We start from the raw sequence: 23,477 nt of genomic DNA on the forward strand, positions 1-23,477 counted from the left end.
TTGACAAAAGGGTCTCAGGAAGATGCTGTGTTATTTGAATGGGTTCATCTATAAACAATATTTATTACCGACCCACAGAATATGTGATAAAGGTATGACCATTCACCATGAAAATACGGGTCCCTTATCCCTGAGTAAAAGAAGTAATGGTGACTATATGCCACCCATCTATATAGAGTATATAACACAGGAACAATAGGTGATATCACAGCTCACCTCCTCCTCCTGTACAATGACTGATAACACCTCTATATACAGTAGATAACACAGGATCCACCATTCACAATAGGTGATGTCACAGCTCACCTCCTCCTTCTGTACAATGACTGATAACACCTCTATATACAGTAGATAACACAGACTCCACCATTCACAATAGGTGATGTCACAGCTCACCTCCTCCTCCTGTACAATGACTGATAACACCTCTATATACAGTAGATAACACAGACTCCACCATTCACAATAGATGATATCACAGCTCACCTCCTCCTCCTGTACAATGACTGATAACACCTCTATATACAGTAGATAACACAGACTCCACCATTCACAATAGATGATATCACAGCTCACCTCCTCCTCCTCCTGTACAATGACTGATAACATCTCTATGTACTGTAGATAACACAAGATCCACCATTCACAATAGGTGATGTCACAGCTCACCTCCTCCTGTTCAATGACTGATAACACCTCTATATACAGTAGATAACACAGGATCCACCATTCACAATAGGTGATGTCACAGCTCACCTCCTCCTTCTGTACAATGACTGATAACACCTCTATATACAGTAGATAACACAGACTCCACCATTCACAATAGGTGATGTCACAGCTCACCTCCTCCTCCTGTACAATGACTGATAACACCTCTATATACAGTAGATAACACAGACTCCACCATTCACAATAGATGATATCACAGCTCACCTCCTCCTCCTGTACAATGACTGATAACACCTCTATATACAGTAGATAACACAGACTCCACCATTCACAATAGATGATATCACAGCTCACCTCCTCCTCCTCCTGTACAATGACTGATAACATCTCTATGTACTGTAGATAACACAAGATCCACCATTCACAATAGGTGATGTCACAGCTCACCTCCTCCTGTTCAATGACTGATAACACCTCTATATACAGCAGATAACACAGGATCCATCTTTCACAATATGTGATGTTACAGCTCACCTCCTCCTCCTGTACAATGACTGATAACACCTCTGTATACAGTAGATAACACAGGATCCACCATTCACAATAGGTGATGTCACAGTTCACTTCCTCCTGTACAATGACTGATAACACCTCTATATAAATCAGATAACACAGGATCCATCATTTACAATATGTGATGTTACAGCTCACCTCCTCCTCCTGTGCAATGACTGATAACACCTCTGTATACAGTAGATAACACAGGATTCACCAGTCACAATAGATGATGTCACAGCTCACCTCCTCCTTCTGTACAATGACTGATAACACCTCTATATACAGTAGATAACACAGACTCCACCATTCACAATAGGTGATGTCACAGCTCACCTCCTCCTCCTGTACAATGACTGATAACACCTCTATATACAGTAGATAACACAGACTCCACCATTCACAATAGATGATATCACAGCTCACCTCCTCCTCCTGTACAATGACTGATAACACCTCTATATACAGTAGATAACACAGACTCCACCATTCACAATAGATGATATCACAGCTCACCTCCTCCTCCTCCTGTACAATGACTGATAACATCTCTATGTACTGTAGATAACACAAGATCCACCATTCACAATAGGTGATGTCACAGCTCACCTCCTCCTGTTCAATGACTGATAACACCTCTATATACAGCAGATAACACAGGATCCATCTATCACAATATGTGATGTTACAGCTCACCTCCTCCTCCTGTACAATGACTGATAACACCTCTGTATACAGTAGATAACACAGGATTCACCAGTCACAATAGATGATGTCACAGCTCACCTCCTCCTTCTGTACAATGACTGATAACACCTCTATATACAGTAGATAACACAGGATCCTGTTGTGAATTTGGATTCTGGGCTCCCCCGGTGGCTACTGGTGGAATTGAACTGGTGTCTTCATCTTCTCTGTTCACCTGTTCCCATCAAGATGTGGGAGTCGCTATATAACCTTGCTGCTCTGTTAGTTGCTTGCCGGTCAACAATGTTATCAGAAGCCTCTCTGTGCTTGTTCCTGCTCCTAGAGAACTACTAGATAAGTTGGACTCTTGTCCATGTTTGTTTTTGCATTTTTGTTCCAGTTCACAGCTGTAGTTTCGTTACTGTGTCTGGAAAGCTCTTGTGAACAGGAATTGCCACTCTGGTGTTATGAGTTAATGCCAGAGTTTTAAAGTAATTTCTGGATGGTGTTTTTGATAGGGTTTTCAGCTGACCATGAAAGTGTCCTTTCTGTCTTCTGCTATGTAGTAAGTGGACCTCAAATTTGCTAAACCTATTTTCATACTACGTTTGTTATTTCATCTCTACTCACCGCCAATACATGTGGGGGGCCTCTGTCTCCTTTCGGGGTATTTCTCTAGAGGTGAGCTAGGACTAATATTTTCCTCTGCTAGCTTTATTTAGTCCTCCGGCTGGTGCTGGGCATCTAGAATCAACGTAGGCATGCTACCCGGCCACTGCTAGTTGGGCGTTAGGTTTAGTTCATGGTCAGCTCAGTTCCCATCTTCCAAGAGCTAGTTCCTATATATGCTTATGCTATGTTCTCTTGCCATTGAGATCATGACAGTTTGACCGGCCCTCAAAGTGTTAATTGTTTGGGCTGAAGCAGGAGAAAAAGAAGTGTTGAAGGGAAATTTTTTTTTTTTTTTTTTCCCTCAGAGTTTTGCTGTCTAGCCCTTAATTGCTGTCTAGCTGCTTCTTACCTCCTCTTAACCCTTGAATGGCTCTGTGTCCACCTGTTTGTAATGGATCTTCAGAGTGTAACTGCAGGTTTGAATAATCTCGCCACGAAGGTACAAAATTTGCAAGATTTTGTTTGTCATGCACCTGTATCTGAGCCGAGAATTCCTTTGCCGGAATTTTTCTCGGGGAATAGATCCGGGTTTCAGAATTTTCGAAATAATTGCAAATTGTTTTTGTCCCTGAAATCTCGCTCTGCCGGAGACCCTGCACAGCAGGTCAGGATTGTGATTTCCTTGCTCCGGGGCGACCCTCAAGACTGGGCTTTTTCATTGACACCAGGGGATCCTGCGTTGCTCAATGTGGATGCGTTTTTTCTGGCCTTGGGGTTGCTTTATGACGAACCTCATTTGGAGCTTCAGGCAGAAAAAACTTTGATGTCCCTATCTCAGGGGCAAGATGAAGCGGAAATTTACTGCCAAAGATTCCGTAAATAGTCTGTGCTTACTCAGTGGAATGAGTGCGCCCTGGCGGCGACTTTCAGAGAGGGTCTCTCTGATGCCATTAAGGATGTTATGGTGGGGTTCCCTGTGCCTGTGGGTCTGAATGAGTCCATGACAATGGCTATTCAGATCGATAGGCGTTTGCGGGAGTGCAAACCAGTGCACCATCTGGCGGTGTCCACTGAGAAGTCGCCAGAGAGTATGCAGTGTGATAGAATTCTGTCCCGAAGCGAGCGGCAGAATTTTAGACGAAAAAATGGGTTGTGTTTCTATTGTGGTGATTCTACTCATGTTATATCAGCATGCTCTAAGCGCACAAAAAAGCTTGGTAAATCTGTTTCCATTTGCACCTTACCGTCTAAATTTATTCTATCTGTGACCCTGATTTGCTCTTTGTCATCTATTACCACGGACGCCTATGTCGACTCCGGCGCCGCTTTGAGTCTTATGGATTGGTCCTTTGCCAAACGCTGTGGGTATGATTTAGAGCCTTTGGAGACTCCTATTCCTCTGAAGGGGATTGACTCCACCCCATTGGCTAATAATAAACCACAATACTGGACACAAGTAACTATGCGTATTAATCCGGATCACCAGGAGATTATTCGCTTTCTGGTGCTGAATAATCTACATGATGATTTGGTGCTAGGATTGCCTTGGCTGCAATCTCACAACCCAGTCCTCGACTGGAGAGCTATGTCTGTGTTGAGCTGGGGATGTAAGGGGGCTCATGGGGATGTACCTGTGGTTTCCATTTCATCATCCATTCCCTCTGAAATTCCTGAGTTCCTGTCTGACTATCGTGACGTCTTTGAAGAATCCAAGCTTGGTTCGTTACCTCCGCACCGAGAGTGCGATTGTGCCATAGATTTAATCCCGGGTAGTAAATACCCAAAGGGTCGTTTATTTAATCTGTCTGTGCCTGAACATGCTGCTATGCGAGAATATATAAAGGAGTCCTTGGAAAAGGGACATATTCGTCCATCGTCATCTCCCTTAGGAGCCGGTTTTTTCTTTGTGTCAAAAAAAGACGGCTCTTTGAGACCATGTATTGATTATCGGCTTTTGAATAAAATCACTGTTAAATATCAATACCCATTGCCGTTGCTGACTGATTTGTTTGCTCGCATAAAGGGGGCCAAGTGGTTCTCTAAGATTGATCTTCGTGGGGCGTATAATTTGGTGCGAATCAGGCAGGGGGATGAGTGGAAAACCGCATTTAATACGCCCGAGGGCCACTTTGAGTATTTGGTGATGCCTTTTGGTCTTTCTAATGCTCCGTCAGTTTTCCAGTCCTTTATGCATGATATTTTTCGCGATTATTTGGATAAATTTATGATTGTGTATCTGGATGATATTCTGATTTTTTCGGATGACTGGGACTCTCATGTCCAGCAAGTCAGGAGGGTTTTTCAGGTTTTGCGGTCTAATTCTTTGTGTGTGAAGGGTTCTAAGTGTGTTTTTGGGGTACAGAGGATTTCCTTTTTGGGATATATTTTTTCCCCCTCTTCCATTGAAATGGATCCTGTCAAGGTTCAAGCTATTTGTGATTGGACGCAGCCCTCTTCTCTTAAGAGTCTTCAGAAATTTTTGGGCTTTGCTAACTTTTATCGTCGATTTATTGCTGGTTTTTCGGATATTGCTAAGCCATTGACCGATTTGACTAAGAAGGGTGCTGATGTTGCTGATTGGTCCCCTGATGCTGTGGAGGCCTTTCGGGAGCTTAAGCGCCGTTTTTCCTCTGCCCCTGTGTTGCGTCAGCCTGATGTTGCTCTACCTTTTCAGGTTGAGGTCGACGCTTCTGAGATCGGAGCTGGGGCAGTGTTGTCGCAGAAAAGTTCTGACTGCTCCGTGATGAGGCCTTGTGCCTTCTTTTCCCGTAAATTTTCGCCCGCTGAGCGGAATTATGATGTTGGGAATCGGGAGCTTTTGGCCATGAAGTGGGCTTTTGAGGAGTGGCGTCATTGGCTTGAGGGGGCCAGACATCAGGTGGTGGTATTGACTGACCACAAAAATTTGATTTATCTTGAGACCGCCAGGCGCCTGAATCCTAGACAGGCGCGCTGGTCATTATTTTTCTCTCGGTTTAATTTTGTGGTGTCATACCTACCGGGTTCTAAGAATGTTAAGGCGGATGCCCTTTCTAGGAGTTTTGAGCCTGACTCGCCTGGTAACTCTGAGCCCACAGGTATCCTTAAGGATGGAGTGGTATTGTCAGCCGTTTCTCCAGACCTGCGGCGGGCCTTGCAGGAGTTTCAGGCGGATAGACCTGATCGTTGCCCACCTGGTAGACTGTTTGTTCCTGATGATTGGACCAGTAGAGTCATCTCTGAGGTTCATTCTTCTGCGTTGGCAGGTCATCCTGGCATTTTTGGTACCAGGGATTTGGTGGCAAGGTCCTTCTGGTGGCCTTCCCTGTCACGAGATGTGCGAGGCTTTGTGCAGTCTTGTGACGTTTGTGCTCGGGCCAAGCCTTGTTGTTCTCGGGCTAGTGGATTATTGTTGCCCTTGCCTATTCCTAAGAGGCCTTGGACGCACATCTCGATGGATTTTATTTCAGATCTGCCTGTTTCTCAGAAGATGTCTGTCATCTGGGTGGTGTGTGACCGTTTTTCTAAGATGGTCCATTTGGTTCCTCTGCCCAAGTTACCTTCTTCTTCCGAGTTGGTTCCTCTGTTTTTTCAAAATGTTGTTCGTTTGCATGGTATTCCTGAGAATATCGTTTCTGACAGAGGGACCCAATTCGTGTCTAGATTTTGGCGGGCATTCTGTGCTAGGATGGGCATAGATTTATCTTTTTCGTCCGCTTTCCATCCTCAGACGAATGGCCAGACCGAGCGGATTAATCAGACCCTGGAGACATATCTGAGGTGTTTTGTGTCTGCTGACCAGGATGATTGGGTTGCTTTTTTGCCATTGGCGGAGTTCGCTCTCAATAATCGGGCCAGCTCTGCCACTTTGGTGTCCCCGTTTTTCTGTAATTCGGGGTTTCATCCTCGATTTTCCTCTGGTCAGGTGGAATCTTCGGATTGTCCTGGAGTGGATGCTGTGGTGGAGAGATTGCATCAGATCTGGGGGCAGGTGGTGGACAATTTGAGGTTGTCCCAGGAGAAGACTCAGCTTTTTGCCAACCGCCACCGTCGTGTTGGTCCTCGGCTTTCTGTTGGGGATTTGGTGTGGTTGTCTTCTCGTTTTGTCCCTATGAGGGTCTCTTCTCCTAAGTTTAAGCCTCGGTTTATCGGCCCGTATAAGATATTGGAGATTCTTAACCCTGTTTCTTTCCGTTTGGACCTCCCTGCATCCTTTTCTATTCATAACGTTTTTCATCGGTCATTATTGCGCAGGTATGAGGTACCGGTTGTGCCTTCCGTTGAGCCTCCTGCTCCGGTGTTGGTTGAGGGTGAGTTGGAGTACGTTGTGGAGAAAATCTTAGACTCTCGTGTTTCCAGACGGAGACTCCAGTATCTGGTCAAGTGGAAGGGATACGGCCAGGAGGATAATTCTTGGGTGAATGCATCTGATGTTCATGCCTCCGATCTGGTTCGTGCCTTTCATAGGGCCCATCCTGATCGCCCTGGTGGTTCTGGTGAGGGTTCGTTGCCCCCTCCTTGAGGGGGGGGTACTGTTGTGAATTTGGATTCTGGGCTCCCCCGGTGGCTACTGGTGGAATTGAACTGGTGTCTTCATCTTCTCTGTTCACCTGTTCCCATCAAGATGTGGGAGTCGCTATATAACCTTGCTGCTCTGTTAGTTGCTTGCCGGTCAACAATGTTATCAGAAGCCTCTCTGTGCTTGTTCCTGCTCCTAGACAACTACTAGATAAGTTGGACTCTTGTCCATGTTTGTTTTTGCATTTTTGTTCCAGTTCACAGCTGTAGTTTCGTTACTGTGTCTGGAAAGCTCTTGTGAACAGGAATTGCCACTCTGGTGTTATGAGTTAATGCCAGAGTTTTAAAGTAATTTCTGGATGGTGTTTTTGATAGGGTTTTCAGCTGACCATGAAAGTGTCCTTTCTGTCTTCTGCTATGTAGTAAGTGGACCTCAAATTTGCTAAACCTATTTTCATACTACGTTTGTTATTTCATCTCTACTCACCGCCAATACATGTGGGGGGCCTCTGTCTCCTTTCGGGGTATTTCTCTAGAGGTGAGCTAGGACTAATATTTTCCTCTGCTAGCTTTATTTAGTCCTCCGGCTGGTGCTGGGCATCTAGAATCAACGTAGGCATGCTACCCGGCCACTGCTAGTTGGGCGTTAGGTTTAGTTCATGGTCAGCTCAGTTCCCATCTTCCAAGAGCTAGTTCCTATATATGCTTATGCTATGTTCTCTTGCCATTGAGATCATGACAGGATCCACCATTCACAATAGGTGATGTCACAGCTCACCTCCTCCTTCTGTACAATGACTGATAACACCTCTATATACAGTAGATAACACAGACTCCACCATTCACAATAGGTGATGTCACAGCTCACCTCCTCCTCCTGTACAATGACTGATAACACCTCTATATACAGTAGATAACACAGACTCCACCATTCACAATAGATGATATCACAGCTCACCTCCTCCTCCTGTACAATGACTGATAACACCTCTATATACAGTAGATAACACAGACTCCACCATTCACAATAGATGATATCACAGCTCACCTCCTCCTCCTCCTGTACAATGACTGATAACATCTCTATGTACTGTAGATAACACAAGATCCACCATTCACAATAGGTGATGTCACAGCTCACCTCCTCCTGTTCAATGACTGATAACACCTCTATATACAGCAGATAACACAGGATCCATCTTTCACAATATGTGATGTTACAGCTCACCTCCTCCTCCTGTACAATGACTGATAACACCTCTGTATACAGTAGATAACACAGGATCCACCATTCACAATAGGTGATGTCACAGTTCACTTCCTCCTGTACAATGACTGATAACACCTCTATATAAATCAGATAACACAGGATCCATCATTTACAATATGTGATGTTACAGCTCACCTCCTCCTCCTGTGCAATGACTGATAACACCTCTATATACAGCAGATAACACAGGATCCACCATTCACAATAGGTGATGTCACAGCTCACCTCCTCCTGCACAATGACTTATAACACCTCTATATACAGTAGATAACACCGGATCCACCATACACAATAGGTGATATTACAGCTCACCTCCTCCTCCTGCACAATGACTTATAACACCTCTATATACAGCAGCTAACACAGGATTCTCCATTCACAATAGATGATGTCACAGCTCACCTCCTCCTCCTGTACAATGACTGATAACACATCCATATACAGTAGATAACACAGGATCCTCCATTCACAATAGATGATGTCACAGCTCACCTCCTCCTCCTCCTCCTGTACAATGACTGATAACACCTCTATATACAGTAGATAACACAGAATCCACCATTCACAATAGGTGATGTCACAGCTCATCTCCTCCTCCTCCTGTACAATGACTGATAACACATCTATATACAGTAGATAACACAGGATCCACCATTCACAATAGGTGATGTCACAGCTCACCTCCTCCTCCTGTACAATGATTGATAACACCTCTATATAAAGTAGATAACACAGGATCCACCATTCACAATAGGTGATGTCACAGCTCACCTCCTCCTCCTGCACAATGACTGATAACACCTCTATATACAGTAGATAACACAGGATCCACCATTCACAATAGGTGATGTCACAGCTCACCTCATCCTCTTCCTGTACAATGACTGATAACATCTCTATGTACAGTAGAAAACACAGGATCCACCATTCACAATAGGTAATGTCACAGCTCACCTCCTCCTGTACAATGACTGATAACACCTCTATATACAGTAGATAACACAGGATCCACCATTCACAATAGGTGATATCACAGCTCACCTCCTCCTCCTCCTGTACAATGACTGATAACATCTCTATGTACAGTAGATAACACAGGATCCACCATTCACAACAGGTGATGTCACAGCTCACCTCCTCCTGTACAATGACTGATAACACCTCTATATACAGCAGATAACACAGGATCCATCTTTCACAATATGTGATGTTACAGCTCACCTCCTCCTCCTGTACAATGACTGATAACACCTCTGTATACAGTAGATAACACAGGATCCACCATTCACAATAGGTGATGTCACAGCTCACTTCCTCCTGTACAATGACTGATAACACCTCTATATACAGCAGATAACACAGGATCCATCATTTACAATATGTGATGTTACAGCTCACCTCCTCCTCCTGTGCAATGACGGATAACACCTCTATATACAGCAGATAACACAGGATCCACCATTCACAATAGGTGATGTCACAGCTCACCTCCTCCTCCTGTACAATGATTGATAACACCTCTATATACAGTAGATAACACAGGATCCACCATACACAATAGGTGATATTACAGCTCACCTCCTCCTCCTGTACAATGACTGATAACACATCTATATACAGTAGATAACACAGGATCCTCCATTCACAATAGATGATGTCACAGCTCACCTCCTCCTGTACAATGACTGATAACACCTCTATATACAGTAGATAACACAGGATCCTCCATTCACAATAGATGATGTCACAGCTCTCCTCCTCCTCCTGTACAATGACTGATAGCACCTCTATATACAGTATATAACACAGGATCCACAATTTACAATAGGTGATGTCACAGCTCATCTCCTCCTCCTGTACAATGACTGATAACACATCTATATACAGTAGATAACACAGGATCCACCATTCACAATAGGTGATGTCACAGCTCATCTCCTCCTCCTGTACAATGACTGATAACACCTTTATATACAGTAGATAACACAGGATCCACCATTCACAATAGGTGATGTCACAGCTCACCTCCTCCTCCTGTACAATGACTGATAACACCTTTATATACAGTAGATAACACAGGATCCACCATTCACAATAGATGATGTCACAGCTCACCTCCTCCTCCTGTACAATGACTGATAACACCTCTATATACAGTAGATAACACAGGATCCACCATTCACAATAGGTGATGTCACAGCTCACCTCCTCCTCCTCCTCCTGTACAATGACTGATGACACCTCTATATACAGTAGATAACACAGGATCCACCATTCACAATAGGTGATGTCACAGCTCACCTCCTCCTCCTGTACAATGATGCTTGCCCAGATTAGAGTATGCTCGGAGGAAACTTTAGTACAAACAGTCTGAATCTATTGTTACTATTGTACATGTGCCTAACATGAAGCCGGAGTTTATTATTAGGTCTATTGTCTTGTGAAAAAATCTTCATATTGTTTTTATTTACATAAATATGACAGATAAATTTAAAAAATATAAATAAATATGAAAACTAAAAATTTTTTTTACAATAAAACCCGAATTAAACAGTAAGTCATTTTCTGATGACAAATTCTCTTTCATAATGTTATATAATATATTGTAGTTGTATTTTCTGTTTTGGGGCCAATCCCTTTAATAATTGTGCTAAGCTTTGAATTGGCTAATTCTATTTGTCTGGTAAAGGGGCAGAAAGTAATATATGTTAGCCACATGAAAAAAAGAAGAAACAAAAGTACATGCATGACAAAGTACATTATAATATTTCTTCCCTTTGCATGTTTTAAATTAGCCATTGTCTTGTTTACTGTTTTCTCAATTACTTATTACAATTGCAAGCAGAGGAACATACCGCTAAACCACATAACACAGGAGAAACAGAAAATGCAACAACAAATACAAAATTAATATTCTGACATTTACCATTGTCTGTGTAATATTCTCAGAAATGAGAAAAATATGACAGATATCCACAGAACACAAATTATTTTATATTTATGCTTGGTTTGGGAAAGTACTTTCCACAATTTCAAATAATACTGCCCCCTATGTACAAGACTATAACTACTATAATACTTTTCCTATGTACAAGAATATAACTACTATAATACTGCCCCTATGTACAAGAATATAACTACTATAATACTGCCCCTATGTACAAGAATATAACTGCTATAATACTGCCCCTATATACAAGAATATAACTACTATAATACTGCCCCTATGTACAAGAATATAACTACTATAATACTGCTCCTATGTACAAGAATATAACTACTAATATTCTTGTACATAGGGGCAGTATTATAGTAGTTATATTGTTGTACATAGGGGCAGTATTAGTCTACTATAATACTGCCCCTATGTACAAGAATATAACTACTATAATACTGCTCCTATGTATAAGAATATAACTACTATAATACTGCTCCTATGTACAAGAATATAACTACTATAATACTGCTCCTATATACAAGAATATAACTACTATAATACTGCCCCCTATGTAAAAGAATATAACTACTATAATACTGCTCCTATATACAAGAATATAACTACTATAATACTGCTCCTATGTACAAGAATATAACTACTATAATACTGCCCCTATATACAAGAATATAACTACTGTAATACTGTTCTATGTACAAGAATATAACTACTATAATACTGCTCCTATGTACAAGAATATAACTACTATAATACTGCCCCTACATACAAGAATTTAACTACTATAATACTGTCCCTATATACAAGAATATAACTACTGTAATACTGTTCTATGTACAAGAATATAACTACTATATTACTTCCCCTATGTACAAGAATATAACTACTATAATGCTGCCCCTATGTACAAGAATATAACTACTATAATACTGCCCCTATGTACAAGAATATAACTACTATAATACTGCTCCTATGTACAAGAATATAACTACTATAATACTTCCCCCTATATACAATATAACTACTATAATACTGCTCCTATGTTCAGGAATATAACTACTATAATACTGCTCCTATGTACAAGAATATAGCTACTATAATACTGCTGCTATGTACAAGAATATAACTACTATAATACTGCTCCTATGTACAAGAATATAACTACTATAATACTGCCCCTATGTACAAGAATATAACTACTATAATACTGTTCTATGTACAAGAATATAACTACTATAATACTGCCCCTATGTACAAGAATATAACTACTATAATACTGCTCCTATGTACAAGAATATAACTACTATAATACTGCCCCTATGTACAAGAATATAACTACTATAATACTGCTCCTATGTACAAGAATATAACTACTATAATACTTCCCCTATGTACAAGAATATAACTACTATAATACTGTTCTATGTACAAGAATATAACTACTATAATACTGCTCTTATGTACAAGAATTTAAATACTATAGTACTGCCCCTATGTACAAGAATATAACTACTATAATACTGCTCCTATGTACAAGAATATAACTACTATAATACTGCCCCTATGTACAAGACTATAACTACTATAATACTGCCCCTATGTACAAGAATATAACTACTATAATACTGCCCCCTATGTACAAGAATATAACTACTATAATACTGCTCCTATGTACAAGAATTTAAATACTATAGTACTGCCCCTATGTACAAGAATATAACTACTATAATACTGTTCTATGTACAAGAATATAACTACTATAATACTGCCCCTATGTACAAGACTATAACTACTATAATACTGCCCTATGTACAAGAATATAACTACTATAATACTGCTCCTATGTGCAAGAATATAACTACTATAATACTGCTCCTATGTGCAAGAATATAACTACTATAATACTGCTCCTATGTACAAGAATATAACTACTATAATACTGCTCCTATGTACAAGAATATAACTACTATAATACTGCCCCCTATGTACAAGAATATAACTACTATAATACTGCTCCTATGTACAAGAATATAACTACTATAATACTGCCCCTATGTACAAGAATATAACTACTATAATACTGCTCCTATGTACAAGAATATAACTACTATAATACTGTTCCATGTACAAGAATATAACTACTATAATACTGCTCCTATGTACAAGAATATAACTACTATAATACTGCTCCTATGTACAAGAATATAACTACTATAATACTACCCCTACGTACAAGAATATAACTACTATAATACTGCTCCTATGTACAAGAATATAACTACTATAATACTGCCTCTATGTACAAGAATATAACTACTATAATACTGCCCCCTATGTACAAGAATAGAACTACTATAATACTGCTCCTATGTACAAGAATATAACTACTATAATACTGCTCCTATGTACAAGAATATAACTACTATAATACTGCTCCTATGTACAAGAATATAACTACTATAATACTGCTCCTATGTACAAGAATATAACTACTATAATACTGCTCCTATGTACAAGAATATAACTACTATAATACTGCCCCCTGCAATTGATTTTTTTTTACAAAGATCGAGGTGACTTTTTCCCAAACTACAAACCCATTTTACTTACAAGGTCCTCAGTTTCGGCATATGGTTAAAACTGGAAACAGGAATTGTAGTGATGTTGTTGTTGTTGAGGGTTCTGAAAGAAAGATGAGAACATTTTAATCATACAGAGTTAAAAGTTAAAGGGATTGGTTAGGATAAGGGCGAGAGATAACTCTCCATACTTCCCCTTACACATCGTCAGGACAATGGCAAGAGCGGAGAAAGCTGCTGCCGAAGACCTCTGGCAGCGGCTTACAGAGCTCAGCATATATGAGTACACCTCCTTTGAAAAGTAAGTTTCAAAGGAAAGAAATTAACCCATAACATGAAAGTAAGGTCAAGAATATAAGTTTCATTATAGAATCTTCAGTTTTACTCAAATTAATTGATGCAAAAATGAGAACAGCCAACATCAAAGATTGCTACATCTAATATTATGAATGATCTCCATGATAAGGACAGCACCGAGTCTTCTAGGTATGGAATGAGTATACTGGCAATATATTGTAACATCCATCTTTTTCCATTCTTCAAGAACGAGCTCTTTTAGAGCCTGGATGCCGGATGGAGAATGACGACAACTTGTCTCTTCAGAATCCCCCATAGTTGTTTGGTTTTGGTCAGATCAGGAGACACTTGGCCACTGAGTCACTTTCACCCTGCTCTTCTTCAGAAATAGAACAGGTGGTTGTTTATTATCATTGTCATGTTGGGAAAGTGCACGTCTATCAAGGGCACGGAGTGATGGCGGCATCTTCTCTCTCATTATACAGCAGTACATCTGTGAGTTCATGATCAATCACATGTAGCCCCCGACACCAGCAGCTCATGCCGCCCCACATAAGGACGCTGCCACCACCATGTTTCACTGTAGGCATCAGGCATTTTTCTTTGCACTCCTCACCTTTGTGACATCATACAGTTTTGATTCCATCAGTTCCAGAAACATTTATCTTGTTCTCATCAATCCAGTGTATAGAGTCCCAGTATCTTCATATTTTTCAGCATGGGTTCTGGCACATTTTAGCGGCTTTTTTGTACATGGGCTTTAGGAGAGGCTTCCTTCATGGATGACACCCATACATGCCGTTCCCCTGCAGTGTATGCTGTATTGTGTCCCGGGAAACAATCACCATGGTTTGGCTTTCTACATGTGGAATTTCTTCAACTCTTCTCATCAGAAGAGGCTCCTGTTTAGCTGGTACCTTTTGTGGTCACCTGGACGTATCTTTGAAATGATTAAAATTTCATCTTTTTTACATTTCTGTATCACTTTTGCTGCAGTTTCTGACTGATAAGTAAAGCTTTGCTGACATTATGTAGCCTTCACCTTTTTTGTGCAAAAAAATATATTTTCTTTCTCAGGTCTTGTAATACTTCTCTTCCATGTGGTGCCATTGCTGCCTAGTGACATTTCTCTTCCATGTGGTGCCATTGCTGACAGCATAAGATAGGAAGGTTTTTTTTTTTTATTACATAAAACCCTTTTATAATTTACTATCTGCAGGACACCTGTGTAACGAATTATCAGACTTACCTGTGGTCGAATTCTTGATCATTAGAATTTTGCAGTCTAAACTTTAGCTGTGCTCCTAATTATTTTTTTTGGGGTGCAAAATAACAAATTCTGTTTGCAATCAATGCGTCTTATTTATGGGAGTACTTTGTTGCATCATGTCCCACAGAAAACGTGGATTCTGAAAGGAGACTTAAGGTTTTCTGACAAATCTCTTGGGGTGTACTTATTTATACTACAAGTATAGGCACATTAGTTTTATTGGGTACAGGATGTGATGGCTTAGAGGAAGTACGCAGGAATGTTCCCAAGGCAAAAAATGTGAAAAATAAACCACAAGCACAACTGACAGCAATTTACCATCCATCTCTTTAATGAACATCGTGATGAAATTACTTTCTGTACTGGAGAAAACAGGCGCACATAATTGTGACTTATGCAACAACTGCTGTGTCCTCTGTATCAACCACTGTTTTTTTTGCATTTTGGCCAGATGTTACATTATAGTGTGTCTCTTATACGCTATTATTTTTTATTCCCTCTTGAAGACCGAGTGTAAAAGCCATGATCGCAATTTTACATGGAGTACTGCAATTCTGTAATTGAATATATATACTTTAATATGTAATTGTTTTTAATTGTTTTGTTCTATTTTTTTTGTTGTTGTTTTTTTTGTGCGGAGAAAATAGACTTGGCAAAATCCTCATAATCCACTTTATATTCTATTCTGACCTTGCCAAACTAAGTCATTTCTTAGTTTTTTTTTTTCACCTTTTATAGGGCTCAATTTGAGAGGATCATATACTTACAACACTTCCAGCCCCCGAAGAGCGCGGAAAGCTCCGTCCTCGATACAACTGATCTGATTCTTGTCCAGTTGTCTATGGATAAAAGACAAGATTAGATCAGTAGACGGTTCACAAGAGGAACAGTGGTATACCCAGCTATTGTAGAGGTATTGCTCCTTTCCCCCCATACAACAATGCTACATTGCTGTTTTACTTTCTGTGTTCAAGCTCCCTAGTTGTCTGCTTTTAACTGCTGCCCTGCAGGAATCTGTACTCTGATGTCAGAGCACGGGCCTTTCCCTGTCTGAGCCTCTCTGCTTCCATCTCTGCATTCAGAGAAGAAAAGACCCTGACACAAATTGTAAGGATAGTGGTTATTCTTGTTGGGCAGCATCAAACAGAAGGTAAATCAGTGCTGCAGCATAGCGTTTGGGTGAGAAGGCGGCAAAATAAAGTAATGAAGTGTATTACAAAAAAAAAAACTTTGGCCAATCAATAATTATGGTACATTATTTAAGTTACTCTTTAAAGGGAATCTATCAGCAGGATTTTGATATGTAATCCAAGAGCAGCGTGATGTAGGGGCAGAGATCCTGATTTCAGCTATGTGTCACTTACTAGACTGTTTTGCTGTTTTAATAAAATCAGCGTTTTATCAGCAGGAGATTATCACCACAGGACTAAGTGTTTCATGCCTATTGGTCCAACCACATCCCCAACACTGATTGGAAGCTTGGTGACAATATACAGTGTACACAGAAAGCTGCCAATCAGTGGTGTGGGCGGTGTAATATATACAGTGCAGCATTCCGAGCTCTGCCAGGTCCGAATGACATAAAACTGTGATTGTGATTGTATCACAACTTCTGTACCCAGCAAACTAAGTGATGCATCGCTGGAATCAGGGTCTCAGTCTCTACATCATACTGCTGTCAGATTAGATTCCTAATAATGGTGTTAGTGAATCAATCATCGCAGGTCTGGAGTACAAAGTGGATGCAGCTCTGCTCGGTCACTGCGTCCCATTCACAGTATTTCCCTGCAGAGCAGCAGCGCTCCTGGTCATCTGGTTGCGCAGAAAAACGTCTGGGCTCATTAATTTGATCACAGCAGCACTGCAGTGGATTGCTGAGAATGGCCCTGTGCAAAGTAAAACCTGTGAAGGGGAAATAGTGTTGTAATGTCTTTATTCTCAAGGACAGTGGGGGCCCAGAGGTCAAAGCCCCAGCGATTACTTGTTTTAAATTGTATTAATTTCCAGGTATTGTAAAGATATGAATTTTTGTAATATACAGTACTTCATTACCTTATTTGTCTTCCTTTTCCCCTGAAAAAGCTGTTACTGTGTTGTTTCAATACCCAATACATGCTCCTTTAAAAGCTCTTTTGAACTGCTGCTCTGCAAAAATCTATACACTATGTTCAAAGTACCAGGGTGGGGAGCAGGGAAATTTGCCATCACTTACTAAGATGGGGCCAATCCCTTTAAGAGTAGCATCACCAAAATCACAGACATGGTACAAAAATGTTTATTAAAAACATCTTGCACATTTCATGACTGATCCAACCTCTTGATCATCCGGTACCTGTAGAAGACGTCAGATTGACTTCTAAACGCGCAGAATATTGTTAATAAGTGTTTTCATCTTAAATATGATTTTTGTTTAGTGCATTGTTTGCATGTTCCGCTGTCATTACACTGCCTCATGGTGGGCACACATATACTTTCATGTTTTTCCTGGCAGTAAGCTGGTAATTTTGTTTCGCCAGGCTACAGACCACTGACACCTTGGCACAGCCAAGTCACATCAGAACTTTTGGGACTTACAAGTTCTTGAGTTCTGTCGCTCCCCGGAAAGTTTTTCTTGGAATTGCTTGGATCATATTCTCGCTGAGATCACTGCAAGACAGAAAGAACATTTCCTGTTATCCTTATGTTACTATGGTGTAGTGGTCTCATTTCCTCTGATATATACACATACTGTATGTAGGGATCATATGCCCTGCAGTGTCACACAAAGGATCACATAGTATATCAACCTCTATGCCACTGATCGGCGGGGATTCCAGCAGTGGGACATCTAGGAACCAACTTCAAGGACCCTCAAGGACCTCGTTCACAAAGAGTTTCACCTAAGCCAAATAATCCAACCAATTTTTCTTAATGGCACCTCTGCATAGAGCATGTGTAACTAGTTTATGTCCGACATTGGAGAGAGCGTTCTGTGTCGACACCTGACTAGTGCCGGGTGTGAAGGGGGCTGGCTGACTGCTCATGTTAACAGCCAAGCCAGCCCCCTTCTCGGTCTACTCGTAGGCTGTGATAGAGAAGGGGATCGGTTTAGCTCTTGACATGAACAATCAACCAGCCCCCTTCACTCACAGACGTACCATTGCAGGAGTGTCTCAAGCTCAAAGTAGAGCTGCCAGGAGCCAAGACCATGTGGATATCTAGAGATCGGGGAAATTCAAGTCGTATGTTTTCCAACGTTAAGTTTTTTTTTTCTAGCCGGACACTCCCTTTAAATACCAATTTATTTACTGTTGCTCCATGCATTACTCTCTCTGCACAAATATTTCTCAGGATATTTACTGTACAATTTTACAGAAATATTCGGAGTAATAACTCATTGTCACGTTTTCTCGGAGGACGGCGCCGTCTAGTAGTCGAGGCTCGCACATCCCCACTTTCCATAGATGTGGCCGCCGTTTCCTTCGTTAATAATATTGTTATAATTAGCAGCGAGGAAAGTTTGCCTCTTCCGAATGTTAATCACGGCCATAAAGGGTAGCGGCGCGCACACTAGCATTCTCATTACAGAGCTGCTTTATTACACACAAGCGAGGTTGTAATGAGGACATTATTCACAGGGACTTGGATGAGAACTGCAGCCGGAATGGGACCATTATCACAATATGGAGCAAACAGCCAAAGGAGCGACCCCACAACGCCGATGACAAGAAACGACCATCGAGCTGAAATAATCCTCCGTTACTAACGGCGTAAACCTAGAAGTGACCTCCTCCAGCACCGCAGTGTTATATCTCAGTGCAATGGGATGGACGTAAGACACAATCAGGGGCGGACATGCCCAGGAGGTTAGGGGGTCCACCATCACCTCTAAATCACGTAAATGGGTGAATTATTAGACTGCATAATTCCCATATCCTGTTCATGCACAGGGGCCCTCTTCTGACTGTGTCCGCTCCTGTGTTACAGTATACAGAGGAATACACCAGTTGTTTTCATGTTGGAGCCCTTCTTATCAACAGATGCTGCAGTGGGGAATCTGCGATGGTGCATGGCCAAAGCTCTGTCCACCCATGATTATAGAAAAAAAATCATGTAGCAATTAGCTATTGGGGTCCAGAGGGCGGTGTCCTAGTGACTAACAGCTAACTGTCCAGAGGGCGGTGTCCTACTTAGTGATTGACATCTAACTGTCCAGAGGGCGGTGTCCTACTTAGTGACTGACATCTAACTGTCCAGAGGGCGGTGTCCTACTTAGTGACTGAATCTAACTGTCCAGAGGGCGATGTCCTACTTAGTGACTGCCATCTAACTGTCCAGAGGGCGATGTCCTACTTAGTGACTGCCATCTAACTGTCCAGAGGGCGATGTCCTACTTAGTGACTGCCATCTAACTGTCCAGAGGGCGATGTCCTACTTAGTGACTGCCATCTAACTGTCCAGAGGGCGATGTCCTACTTAGTGACTGCCATCTAACTGTCCAGAGGGCGATGTCCTACTTAGTGACTGACATCTAACTGTCCAGAGGGCGATGTCCTACTTAGTGACTGCCATCTAACTGTCCAGAGGGCGATGTCCTACTTAGTGACTGCCATCTAACTGTCCAGAGGGCGATGTCCTACTTAGTGACTGCCATCTAACTGTCCAGAGGGCGATGTCCTACTTAGTGACTGCCATCTAACTGTCCAGAGGGCGATGTCCTACTTAGTGACTGCCATCTAACTGTCCAGAGGGCGATGTCCTACTTAGTGACTGACATCTAACTGTCCAGAGGGCGGTGTCCTACTTAGTGACTGAATCTAACTGTCCAGAGGGCGGTGTCCTACTTAGTGACTGCCATCTAACTGTCCAGAGGGCTGTGTCCTACGTAGTGACTGACATCTAACTGTCCAGAGGGCGGTGTCCTAGTGACTGACAGCTAACTGTCCAGAGGGCGGTGTCCTACTTAATGATTGACATCTAACAGTCTAGAGGGCGGTGTCCTAATTAGTGACTGACATCTAACTGTCCAGAGGACGGTGTCCTACTTTGTGATTGATAGCTAACTGTCCAGAGGGCGGAGTTCTACTTAGTGACTGACATCTAACTGTCCAGTGGGCGGTGTCCTACTTAGTGATTGACATCTAACTGTCCAGAGGGCGGAGTTCTACTTAGTGACTGACATCTAACTGTCCAGAGGGCGAAGTTCTACTTAGTGACTGACATCTAACTGTCCAGTGGGCGGTGTCCTACTTAGTGATTGACATCTAACTGTCCAGTGGGCGGTGTCCTACTTTGTGATTGACAGCTAACTGATGGAGAGGGGGTGTTCTACTTAATCGGATAACTGTTAGCGTTAATGGACAGCTACTGACTGTTAACCCAGGTGTCCAGTGGGCGGTTCTGCTTAGTGATTGATATTCGGTGTTACTGCAAGGCTAATGTTGAAAGAGAATCAAATAGATTTGTTAAAGTCATTCTGCCACCTTGATCAGTGCGTTTGATCTGCAACCTGTTGTAGAACAGATGGAGCGGAGCACATTATTATAAAAGTTTGTGAAGTCCAGTGGGCGGTCCAAGCTAGTGGCTGACTGCTAACTGTCCAGTGGGAGGTGTCCTACTTAATGACTGTCATATAACCGTCCAGTAGGGGGATGGTCTACTTCTTGAGTGACAGGTAAGAGTCCAGGGGGGCGGTGTCCTACTAAATGAATGCTAGATAACTGTCCAGTGGGAGGTACCCTACCCTACTTAGTGATTGACAGCTAAGTTAAGTGTCCAGTGGGCGGTCCTCGCTAGTGACTGACAGCTAACCCCTCATGCACACATGCTTCCACAGATGGGGTTTCATGTACAAGGCTCCATGACAGATTCCCTTTCATTTAAAGAGCTGTTTGAGTGTCAGATTCTGGTTATTTTATTTATTAGCGCTCGGCCTGGCAGCACAGACCATTCCCATAAACAGAATTACCCTGCGCTATAGTAGCAGGAGTGAGAGTCGTCTGTATACACAATCACTCTGCGCTACGGCGGAAGACGACCCAGCGCTGATGGAACAGATTCCTGATGGAGGCTAATAGAGGCGATTCTCATTTCCAGCACGTAAATAGATGAAGTGAAGGAGCGAAGCAGAAATGAGCGAGGATCAGATCCGGCTCTGAAGTTCCTTCTTGGTGCGACGAGCTGTAGTCCTCATACTAAGACAAGTCACTCCTGGCTGCTCGCCGGCGCCTGGGAATCCGCAAAATGTCAGAAGCGCTAAAATAAGTCGCCGTGAACAGTTAGCGGGAAAGTGCGCGGCTCCTAATGGTGATGACATATAATACTAGAGCTGGTGATGCCCCCTGGGGTGGAAGGACAGACAATGATGAGGGTTATGGTGACATCCCCGAGGGGAGGACATGTAAGCAATGATGAGAGTTATGGTGGAGCATTACTCTGGGTTGGAATACGGGCAATGAAGAAGGTTATGGTGAAGCTCCCCCCTGAGTGGAAGCATTGACAATGATGGGGGGACCCATATCAGAGAGGAGCTTCACCATAACCTTCATCATTGCCTATGATTGCCACCCAGGGAAGAACGACACCATAACTCTCATCATTGCCCGTATTCCAATCCAGAGTAATGCTCCACCATAACTCTCATCATTGCTTACATGTCCACCCCTCAGGGGAGTGTCACCATAACCCTCATCATTGCCTATTGTACCACCTCAGAGAGGATGTTCACCATAACCCTCATCATTGCCTATTGTACCACCTCAGAGAGGAGCTTCACCATAACTCTCATCATTGCCCATATTCCAAGCCAGAGAAAAGCTCCACCATAACTCTCATCATTGCTTGCATGTCCACCCCTCGGGGGAGTTTCACCACAACCCTCATCATTGCCTGTATTCCAACCCAGAGAACAACTCCACGATATCTCTCATCATTGTTTACATTTCCACCAGTCAGAGGAGCTTCACCATAACCCTCATCATTGCCTATGATTCACACACATGGGAGAACGTCACCATTACCGTTATGATGATGTTCTTTCCAGGGCGGGAATCATAGGCAATGATGAGGGTTATGGTGAAGCTCTTCTCTGGGGTGGTATTATAGACAATGATGAAGGTTATGGCGATGTTCTCCCATGTGTGAGAATCATAGGCAATGATGAGGGTTATGGTGGAGCTTTCCTCTGGGTTGGAATACAGGCAATGATGAGAGTTATGGTGTCGTTCTTCCCAGGGTGGGAATCATAGGCAACGATGAAGGTTATGGTGAAGCTTTTCTCTAGGGGGGTATCAGACAATGATGAGAGTTATGGTGACGTTCTCCCATGAGTGTGAATCATAGGCAATGATGAGGGTTATGGTGAAGTTTTTCTCTGGGGTTGAAACACAAGCAATGATGAAGACTATGGTGAAGCTCCCCCCTGGGTGGGAATTGTAGGCAATGATGAAGGTGATGGTGAAGTTATAAATGTCAGTTCCTGACCATTTTCAAGACCTCGGTTTGCTGTCAGGGACTGGAAATGTTTTCTGTCCCCAGGCTGAACCCTGTACAGACCTAATACTTCACATAAGTGAGACTCTGCTACAACAGTATCAGCCGTAGACAATTCTCTGTAAGTTTTTCTTAGCCGGATACTTTTGTAGCTAGCGGCTGTTCACATTATTAGTTATGTACAAGTCTCCTGATTCTGGAGGTAAACAGCAATCTCTTGGCCATGCATGGCCTATAAGTCTCCTTACACTGGCATGTCAGGCATGTCAGTTTCTACAAAGAGAAATGTTACCCCTTTGACCCCAGTCAGAGGCCTCACAAGCAGCCAAATCAGATCACTTGCTTTACACTGAGGAGGGGAAACAACCCGAAACACGTGTCTGGAATTTGAGATTCTGGTTTGGCATTTATCCTAAGTCATGTGACAAGGCTCATTAAAAGGTCGATATTGACTTTTTAGGATCTCTAATTTCAATAAGTGGCGCTACAGTTCAAGTTCTTTTCCTCTCTGAAGAGGCAATTTGAATACTTAATTTCCTAGAGGAGCACAGCATGGCCTATAAGTCTCCTTACATTAACATGTCAGGCATGTGACTTTCCACAAAAAGAAACGTT

At 42.2% G+C, this 23,477-nt stretch overlaps 1 protein-coding gene across 1 annotated transcript in view; it reads right to left on the reverse strand.

Moving 5' to 3' along the window:
* SLIT1 (slit guidance ligand 1) overlaps positions 1–23,477 on the reverse strand; it is a 366,291-nt gene that overhangs the window by 129,123 nt on the left and 213,691 nt on the right. The window contains exons 5-7 of the mRNA XM_077258294.1: positions 17,967–18,038; positions 16,160–16,231; positions 13,857–13,928 (exon numbers count right to left, since the gene is read on the reverse strand). Of these exons, the coding sequence (XP_077114409.1) occupies positions 13,857–13,928; positions 16,160–16,231; positions 17,967–18,038 (216 nt within the window). The remainder of the gene's footprint in view (positions 1–13,856; positions 13,929–16,159; positions 16,232–17,966; positions 18,039–23,477) is intronic.

This window comes from Ranitomeya variabilis, chromosome 4 (assembly GCF_051348905.1).
Source record: "Ranitomeya variabilis isolate aRanVar5 chromosome 4, aRanVar5.hap1, whole genome shotgun sequence".
NCBI classification, from domain to species: Eukaryota; Metazoa; Chordata; class Amphibia; order Anura; family Dendrobatidae; genus Ranitomeya; species Ranitomeya variabilis.